Here is a 10,761-nt window from a genome sequence, read left to right as displayed (position 1 = left end):
TTGACTAATGAGAAAAGTGCGCGTAGGTAGTTGCTTTTTCTTCAAACTGCATGTCCCTAAGTGCGGAGTTGTGTGGTTTAGTAGGGATTTCCCTGAACACCAGATATTTCGTAAATACGTACGTTCTTCATAAAATTTTATTTTGTAAGAGTTTTGGGTAGGGTTCGGAAATTTTCATTTATGATTATTCGTATTCATTCATTTATGAGATTTATAGCGATCGATAATATTCCAAATTTATTTTTGCATTCTTTTATCATCTCTCACATTCGGAATGCGATCAAAAATACAATTTCCACCGCTTTTCATTCGCGATCGAAAAAAGCAAAGAAATTTCCTCTCACTCGAATATGAGAAGTCCGAGCATTGCCGATGTCGACAGTGTGTTATTTCCATATTCTAGAAAATATTAATTAAATTATTTTGTGGCGCCAAATTTCAAAACAACGTGAAAAATGTTTTTAGAAATGCCTGATAAATACGCAACAATAACAACTACAAAATTTAAATCAAAGTGCAGGGCCTAACGGGATATGATTTGGAAGATTATCAAGCGCAATAATATTTAAACTCGTATATTTGAATCTTAATCTCAATGTATAAGTTGTTGGTGTTATGTGATTTATGCAACAATTGCTAAAATACCATTTTGGTCTTATTATTTTAGATATGTTCTTTTTAATGAATATACGTTTTTTAGGATTTTAGTAAACCAGGACTGAGTATTTCATGTTAAAGTAAAACGATGTTAACTTAAATTTAATTTTAGCAATTTATTAATTTCATTAGACCACCAAACTCTTTATCCGCGATTAGTCGATAAAGGTTGTATCTCAGTTTATTTGCCACTCCTCTTAGACCTTAAACAACACAACTTTAGCTGCTGGAAAGTGCTGGTTTTGATGGAATTTTCTTTATTCAGGCATACTATGAATTTTATTTTCATCGAGTAATTCATTTGCACTTGATTTCGACCGAGACAAACTTTTGTATCTTCGCTTTTAAATACAGAAAGCTTGATTGATTACCTTTCCAATGGTACCCCACTTTTGTAAATAGAGCAAAAAATATTTAACTTATAACGGAATTTTTTATCGATATTTGCCACGCCCGTAATTAAAAAAAAAAATCATTTTCAAGTCCATTTCGGTCAGTTTATAATGCTTTGTTATAAGGAAGTTCTAAATATCAATTTTGGGCATTTTAGCTTTTGTAGTTAGTTAAATATTTCAGCTTTTGCCTTTTTAAAAATTAAAGGTATATATAGGGTGGCGTGACAGTACCTGTAAATGACCCATTTTTTGTAAAAAGCTTCGTCTATCTTATAACGTACCTTGCGCAAATTTTGATTAATCTATCTTCAATAGTTTTCGAATTACAGAATTAAAAGCAGCTGGGTGGGTCAATTCTTACACTGTGTGTCGGCCTCTCATAAATGAGAAAAACAATGCAAGTAATTCATTCGCGATCACTCATAACAGCTTATCGAGATAAACTTATCACGAAAAATTTTCAATGACGTTGTATCGGAGATATTTTTCGCGTTTGTTTTGGATATGCATTTTGTTACGCATACAGCATATATACATATGTATATGTAAGTAATGCAAGCAAATGCTTTCGGTTGGAAGGAATGTAGGAATATGCACAAATATATGAATTATGGTGGTAATATATCGCACACCGTCTTCAAAAGAGTCACAACTCAAAATAATACGTTCGTCAGAAAATGCGAAAAACTATTTAGTAGCACATGCTAATCATATGGGCAAGGGCGACTTTACCTTAGGTTTTTTTTTTTAACAAATTATAACAAAAATTTGCTCCAACTTTTGCTGAAAGGTAAATAAAAGCTCTGTGTACATTTTTAGCGCATAATGTCAAAAATGCCAAATTTTGAGTTGTGACTCTTTTGAAGACGGTGTGCGATATATGTATGTACATATAAATTACATACATGTATACGTGTAGTTAAAGTATATTCCAAGCGTACACTTTTCGGTATAATGGTGTATCTGCATGTTATTATTTTATAATGATTGCGTTTATTTATTATATCTGTGGCGGCGGCAAGTAAAAGACTTCGATTAATGTGTTAAAATGATATACTTTGTACTTTTAATGATTTAAAGACTTGAACAAATTTGGTATATGTAATGCAAAATCAAACACAGATCACGATGAACAAAATGCAGGTATGTGCGTTGATCGTTGACAATGTTGATTGATGGCGATGGGGAGTGTTTCAAATCGCTGCCCTTGCTACTCGTTCGCGCTCTGATTTTGCAATGAAATCGTTTTGGAATCAACTGGATTCGAGTGCTGTAATTGCCAATTTCGTTTTGCCCTCTCATACTTTGTTGCGGCGAATTCGAAGGATGTAAGGACAAGACGAAATAAGGTAGTTCAGTGTTGGGAAACGACATCCCACTCCCCGGTGGATCCTTTGGGGGCGGCTAGCTTGCTGGCTGGACGACGCACCTCTCCTGAACTGGTACGAACCTTTGCACTTCTCACTTGACCATCCTTGGCAGTAAACACCTCAGTGATTTTACCTATCTCCCACTGGCTCCTCGGTTTGGTAGAGTCGCAAACTATGACCAGCTGACCAGTCTGCAGTGTTTCAGTTCTCCATTTTGATCTACGAAGAAGTTGAGGTAAGTATTCATTTGTCCACCTCCTCCACAGTCGGCCCTTTAGATTTTGCGCTATACGCCACTGTTTGCGTATACATACCCTTTCTTGCTCGGGGTTAGGCGTTTGCGTCGAGTGGGGGCATCCAAACAAAGAATGGTTGGGTGTTAGAGGCTCATCATCATGTGGTGTTACGGCTATATCAGTCAACGGGCGGTTGTTAATAATATTTTCCGCTTCTATGAGGACGTTGCGAAATGTTTCGATACGCGGCGCTTCTTGGTGCAGCACCCGCTGCAACAACCTCTTGACACACTGCACGAGTCGTTCCCAACATCCTCCTGCTGACGGATTCGCGGGGCAATTAAAAACCCACTCAATATTTCGACGTGCCATCTCACCTTCAATGCGACCAAAATCAAATATCGAATTATTCTTCAATTATTTTTGGGCTCCCACAAAATTTGGTCCGTTGTCGCTTCTAATTCTTATCGGTACGCCTCGCCGATTTATGAAGTTACGCAAATATATGATGAAAGCGTCCGTCGACAAGTCTTCTGCAATTTCTAAATGGACCGCACGCGTTGTTAGGCAGGTAAATAGTCCAATCCACCGTTTCTCATTTCGCCTACCGATTGTCACCAGAAAAGGACCGCAGTAGTCTACACCAGCATAAGAAAATGGGCGGACATATGGTGTAAGCCGATCGATTGGCAGCTGACCCATGAGTGGAACCACTGGCTTAGCGTTGTTACGTATGCATACCGCACATTCTCTCTTGATGGACTTCAGCAGTGCTCGTGCTCGAGGCACCCAGAATTTTTAGCGCATCTCGTTGATGGTGAGGCAGTCATTTTGATGATGAAACTGGCGATGATACTGCTTCATTATCAAACGTGTTACGTAGTGGTCCTGAGGTAAAATGACTGGTCGGAGAGCTGTGATTGGCAAACAGTAGGCGGCATCTATTCTCCCATTTATTTTTAGTAACCCATCATCATCGACAAACGGTGTTAGTTGGAAAAGAGGATTGGTTTTCGGCGAGCGCTTCTTGTGCGTAATATTATGGATGGCGCCAGGAAATGAGACAGACTGAACTCTTAGAAGTACCTTCTTTTCGGCGTTAGCGAGTTCTGCAGCGTTAAGGTCTCCAACCCGACGAACCTTTGACTTCGTGTTGTAAAATATACGCAAAACCCAGGCAACGACTCTGACGATTCTTAAAAAAGATGAAAAATTAGCAAACTTTATTGGATACTCCCCTGTTTTTGACAGCAAAATTCGTTTCGGCAACTCTTCTGCAGCATAATGCTCCGAAGTCAGGTCTACTATATCTGGAGGCCAGCAGCTGGTGTCTTCTCGGAGGAAATCTGGACCCATAAACCATCTCGACTTAAGCTTAGTTACAAATGATGGACAGGATCGCGTTGCTTCGTCGGCCACGTTTAAAGAAGTGGGAATCCAACGCCACTGATTCGCAGATGTGGCACCCAATATTTCACCTACACGGTATGCAACGAACTGCTTGTAGTTTCGGCTTGTCGAGCGTATCCATAATATGACGGTTTTTGAGTCACTCCAGAATGTTATGCTGTCGATCTGAACGTCGTGATAGCGTTCAAGCGATTCTTTGAGACGGCAACCAAGCACTGCGGCTTGTAACTCCAGGCGTGGTATTGTCATACCCTTAATTGGTGCGCACCTCGACTTAGTACACACCAAGGCACACGTAGATATGCGACAGCAGCATAGGCACATGAACTGGCAGACAAATATGTGCAACTGGACATCGTCAGCATCCGGAAGCAACGCAGAATAGCATCGTGGCACAGAAAGGTATTTTATGGATTGCGCACTGTTCCACCACTTCGACCACTGATCTGCCAGATGACACGGTATCGCTTCATCCCACTCCACTTGTAGCTTCCACATAGCTTGCACCATTAGTTTTAAACATATTGAAGCATTTGCCAAAAACCCAAACGGATCGTACATGCTCATGACTATGCCCAGCAACTCGCGCTTCGTTGGCGACCGTGTACCATTTAGAACGTCTTGGGCAATTTTGAAAAATTGGAAGTGAAACTCAAGACTATCATTCGCGGTGTTCCAGAACATACCGAGAACCTTTTCGGTTGTTGCTTGGTGCTCCATTCATACGATCGGTTTGTCTACCCCAGCATTTTCGCCATTAAGTTGTTGTTGAACGAATTCGTTATTCGATATGAAATTCCGTAATTTGAACCCCGCAGCTGCGTTGATTTTAACGGCTTCAGTAGTTACCTCGACGGCTTCCTCGGCACTGTTGAAACTTACCACTAGGTCATCAACGGAAGTATTTTGAATGACAGCCCGTGCTCCCCTTGACATTGTTGACTGGAACTTAGAAGCGTTGACGTTCTTAATGTGCTCGGCACAACACGGTGAACAAATCGCGCCAAATATCATTGCGGTCATTTTATATGTACGGATCGGTTGGTTCGGGTTTCCCTCTCTCCACAAAAATCGTTGGGAATCTTGATCAGCTTCTCGAATATGCACCTGCGAGAACATCTCCTGGATGTCTCCAGCTACAGCGATGATTCCCTGACGAAATTTGTGGATGATGGTTACGAGCGACTGCGCCTGTTCCGGCCCCTTCAATAAAACTGAATTTAGTGACACCGAGTTCGTCACTGCGGCTGCGTCAAACACGATACGCAGCTTTTGCGGCTTGTGCGGGTTGATCACACTAAAGTGAGGGAGGTACCATGTCCTTGGTCCTTCTCGAGCGGCTTCATCCGGCTATAGTTGAGTTACGTACCCTTTGTTAATGTATTTGGCAATTTCGTTGTTGTACCGTTCGGCGTATGTTGCATCACGAACCATTCGCGACTCGACATTTAACAGACGTTGTTTCGCCATAGCGTAACTAATTTGGAGCTTAACGGCATCTTCCCGCCACAGTAACCCGATTTCATACCTCTTTCCGATACCCCTAGTGGTTTCCGCTAATATATGTTTTGCGCGACGACTTCCTTCCGAATCCATAACCACCTTGCAATTGACACCGAAATTTTCCAACGCAAAGTAATCTTCTACTATCTTCTTTAGCTGATTAAGACTTGTGGAGTGACGAACTTGTAACACCCTTGGCTTTGTGACGAAATCTTCACGATGTGGGCCGTACACCACCCAACCCAGCTTGGTTTCTATTGCGACTGGCTGGTCCTCTCTGCTTTGAACTGTATTGCTAGGCACACCCAAATGACAGTTGTCAAGGCCTAGTAGCAAAACAGGCTTAACGTTTTTGTAGCTTTCAACGTGCAGTGCTGCTAGATGCCTGTATTTGCTTTGATCGAACGATTGTCTCGGCAAATTAAGGCCTTTGATAGCGCACAGGTTTTTCACCGAGAAGGTATTATGACCGTTTACGCCTCTTATTTCACAAGACACTGACCTGGAGGTTTCAGTTGTTTGGCTGTCACCGTACCACTGTAGGGTAAGCGGCATGGCACGACCTCTTAACCCCAACTGTGCGGCGACTTCTTCCTCTAGGAGCGACACTGACGACCCTTCATCAAACATGGCATATACTGAGGCACTACCGCGAGGACCGATCAAAATCACTGGCAAAAATTTAAAAAGGCTGGCTTCAACATCTCTATGACAGTTCAATATGCGTTCATTATCAGCTGGCGGACTAGGCAAATGACGATCTTGATGCAGGAGCTTATGGTGCATACGCTTGCAACCATTTATAGTACATGTACTACGACGACGACAATCGGCCAAACTGTGGCCTTTCTGCAGACACCCAAAACATACCCGATGTTGCTTTACAAAAGACCACTTAGCTGCACAATCAAGTGATCCGAATTTACGGCAGTCTGTGAGAGTGTGTACCTGTTTACAGCACAAACACGATGGCTGCTCCTCACTACTGTGTAAGACTCGACGTGTTGACCCTCCACTTTGACCTAGTTGGCGATTGGCGTACGTGTTTTGTCTCGGCTGTGGCATTACTGGATGGCTATAGCGCAAAGAAATGTCGGCAACACCTGGCATAATCGACACAACCTTGGCCAAATCGCTCAACCAGTCGGCAAAAGTCTCCACAGTAGGATAAGGCGAAACGTTGGCGGCATACTTACTCCATTCGAACTGTTTTGATGGTGGCAACTTTGTAATCAGCTGTTCCAGAAGAGTCGGATTTCTCAAATGATGTTCGCACGTCGCAGATTTGAAAAACGCCGATATATTACAAACACGATTTGAGAATTCGAGAACTTGATCGAGGCGGTTGTCACTGATTGCTGGAAACGTCTGAACTTTTTGTAGCTGTGCGCGTATTAATAAATCGGGGCGACCGAAATTAAATTCTAGCTCCTTTATTATTTTTGGTACATCATCCGGATAAATAAGCATTGATGTGACGGCGCGCTTTGCATTGCCTTGTAGCGCTCTTTGCAGTCGCATGAGGTTCTGCCTATTATTATACCCGAATTCCGCTGTAGTGTCTACGTAATTCGCAGAAAACAATGGCCAATCTTCGGCATTGCCGTCGAAGGTTGGTAGCGGGTAGAGCTTAGCGGAACTATCAAAAAGAGTTAAGGCTGCATTTGCCGACGTCGATGTTAGTGGCTGTACTGCAGGCAGCGTTAACTGCCGCACGTTCTGCGACGATTGTGGAACTGAAAGCGGCGCAACTGGATTTGGTGCATCAGCGAACTGAGCAGAATCCAATTCGATACGTTCACGCAACTGTTGTATCTCAGCTTGGCTACGACTCGTCTCATTTCGTAACTCTTGAACACACTCCCTCAATGCGGTGATGCTTGCAACCAAAGTAGCCAACGCGTCAGCTCCTATGTTGGTTGGAGGTTGCGCTGCATACCGCACGGGTGCGCCAATTTGACTGGCATCATCCGATTCGGATTTGCTTCCCTCTGCATCTGCACCAGTCTGCGATCTAGTTGATATGCCTCTGGGCATCGCGGCGCGAATTTAAACAACGACTAATAGTGCAATGTTTCCCAATAACAAGTCAATTAAATTAAAAGTTTATCAAAACCCCACCACATGAAACGACGACTTTTAGTAAGGTCTTAAAAAGCACTGCCTTGCAAATTACTGGTGATTTTTAATGACGACTTAGAGCGGTCAAAATTATTTTTCTTTTAATACGTTGACTTGCAGGCACCAAGTGTCCCAATCGAATTGATTAAAAAATGTATAGCGGTCAAATTATCTTTGTTTTTCCTGAAGATGTCTACCACCCTGCTATTGAGATATCTTACGAAATTATAAACGATGGTCAAAATTGCGATGTCCAAACATACGAGCCAAATATTCGCTTTGATTTTTCGAAAGCCAACTTTAAAAAACTGAATAAAGAATTGTCTAAATTGTCGCGGCCTATATACAAAGAAAAAGTTGAGCAAAGCGTTGCACATTTTAATTTTACTGTACATAGATTATTTGAAAAGTATGTGCCTAAACGCATGTGTGTTCCTGTAGAACAAACACAGTTATGGTTCACTAAAGAACTGAGAAACTTGAAAAACAGAAAGTCACGTTATTTTAGATTACACAAAAAAAACCGGCTTACACTCATACTATGTAAAATACTCACTTTTGCGTCACAAGTTCTTTGAATTAAACAAAAAGTGTTATAAAGATTACTTATGTAAAATCAAACGACGTATAATATATAACCCCAAATCATTTTATGCTTTCGTAAACTCCAAGCGAAATGTACGTGGGTTTCCTTTCGCCATGAAGTATCAAAATACCGTCTCTGGTGATAATCAAACAATTTCTAACATGTTCGCTCAGTTTTTTAAATCCAATTATTCCACTAACTCCCAAGCATACTTTAACTATCCTTTTAAACTAAGTCCAATTAACTCAATACATAACCCTATAATATCTCCCGATGATGTTTTAGTTTACCTGAAGTCCTTAAAGCAGTCTTTTAGTTATGGTCCTGACCAGATCCCCACTTGTTTTCTTAGAAATAGTGCTGATTATCTCTATGAGCCGTTAACAGCCTTATTTAATTTGTCTCTTAAAGAGGGCGTTTTTCCAACTGTATGGAAGGAATCGTTCATAACCCCCTTACATAAAAGCGGTAGCAGGTCTTCAGTGGGGAACTACCGGGGCATAGCTAAGCTTTCTGCAATTCCTAAATTATTTGAAGCAATTATAACAAATCGGTTGACGCATTCTATCACTTCAAGCATTTCGTACAGTCAACATGGATTTTGCAAGGGCAAATCAACTTCTACAAATTTACTTGAATTAACATCCTATATCTCAAAGGCATTTAGTGAGAGCAAAACTGTTGATGTTATATATACTGATTTCAGTAAAGCATTTGACAAAGTGTGCCACTCGTTGCTCATCTATAAACTTGATCTTCTTGGTCTTCCACCTAATTTTCTACGTTGGATCTCTTCATACCTCTATGATAGATCACAAAGGGTATTGTTTAAAAATACTATCTCTGACGTCATTGATGTTACTTCAGGAGTCCCTCAGGGTAGCCACCTAGGCCCGATTCTGTTCTTGCATTTTATAAACGATATTTCTACAGATATAAAATTCTCCAAAATTTTAATGTATGCAGATGATGTAAAACTTTATAAATCGTACGTTTCAATTGAAGAAAGGTCTTTGCTACAATCAGACTTAAACAGCATGGCTTACTGGTGTAAAGTAAATCTTATGCCTCTAAATCTTAAGAAATGTAAAGTAATGTGCTTCTCGCGAAGAGCTGTTCTGCCAGTTTCTTATATAATAGGTAACCATAACCTGGAACAGGTATACAATTTTGTGGACCTTGGTATCACAATGGATCCTAAGCTTAATTTTAATCTTCACATTAATGTGACAGTCAACAAGGCTAAAGGTGTACTTGCATTTGTGAAACGATGGTCAAAAGAATTTAGTGACCCTTATATCACTAAAACCCTGTTTACAACATTAGTTAGGCCGATTCTGGAATACGGCTCGGTGGTTTGGAATCCAAGGTATCAAATTTACTCAGACAAGATAGAATCAATTCAAAAACAATTCCTACTTTTTGCTTTAAGAAATTTCCGATGGGATTCTCAATATAGTCTTCCACCTTATACGAGTCGCTTAAAACTTATTAACCTTCCTACACTTGCCAGTCGCAGGGAAATGCTTGGTATAATTTTTATGGTTAAATTACTGACAGGCTCAATTTCAAGTCTGTCTCTTCTGGCTGATGTAAGCTTTAATGTTCCGTCATGCGTATCAAGACACTTTTGTCCCATATTTCTGAAAGCCTGTAAAACCAATTTTGAATTGCACGACCCACTCCGTTGCTTATGCTAGGATTTTAACTCTCACTCCAGCACGTTTGATATATCAGATCCGCTTTTCAGCATTAAGAAAGCGATACTCTCCTCTCTCAATAAGTGAATTATTGACATAAATACATAAAATCAGCTGATGAATTTAGTTCTGTAGCTGAACAGTTTTAGATCTCGACACTTAACAAACTCCTGCCTATCGTGACTCGGCACAAAAATTTAAAATATTGGTTCCGTACGTCATGCGGACTGCGCCCCTCGTGCGGATGGGCGGGAATGGAGGGTAAAAACCGTTGGGATATTATTATTATTATTAAGCGGATTTATTAAATTTGTCCAAACGGTAAACGACAATGTACAGGTGACTGTTGAAAACGACGACGAAAAACGGCAAACTTCCAACGATAACGGGCGATGATGAAAAATTTTGCAAATAGAATAAGCAGCGATAGCTATTTGTATACAATTTACCGTTTGAAACGGCGACGAAAACGGCAAAATTCCAACGCTAATGAACGATTACCAAAAATTTTGCAAATAAAATAGCAACGAGAGCGATTTGCAAAATGGTATGCAACTTACAGGTTGAAACGGCGACAAAAACAGCCAAAGCTTAAAACGGCGACAACTTACAGGTTAAAACGGTGACAACTCACAGGTTAACACGGCGACGAAAACAGCAAAAACTCCAATGCAAATGGACGATGACGACAAATTTGCTTGTATAAACGGTAGCAAGAGCGATTTGAAAACGATTATGTGGCGGCGGCAAGTAAAAGACTTCGATTAATGTGTTAAAATGATA

General features: G+C 40.8%; 1 protein-coding gene across 1 annotated transcript; it reads right to left on the bottom strand.

Annotated features, from left to right (window-relative positions):
- Nucleotides 1-4,788: 4,788 nt before the first annotated feature.
- On the bottom strand, nt 4,789-7,608 carry LOC118751298. The gene is made up of 2 exons (XM_036486107.1): nt 5,438-7,608; nt 4,789-5,365 (listed from the first exon to the last, which is right to left on the bottom strand). The coding sequence occupies exons 1-2, from the start codon at nt 7,606-7,608 to the stop codon at nt 4,789-4,791; spliced, it is 2,748 nt and encodes a 915-aa protein (XP_036342000.1).
- Between the last annotated feature and the right edge of the window lie 3,153 nt (nt 7,609-10,761).

This window comes from Rhagoletis pomonella, unplaced genomic scaffold, assembly GCF_013731165.1.
Source record: "Rhagoletis pomonella isolate Grant_MI unplaced genomic scaffold, Rhpom_1.0 Rhpom_scaffold_00001, whole genome shotgun sequence".
In the NCBI taxonomy this organism is placed as follows: domain Eukaryota; kingdom Metazoa; phylum Arthropoda; class Insecta; order Diptera; family Tephritidae; genus Rhagoletis; species Rhagoletis pomonella.
Note: the sequence above shows the minus strand (reverse complement) of the source record. Positions and strands in the feature narration are given on the sequence as shown.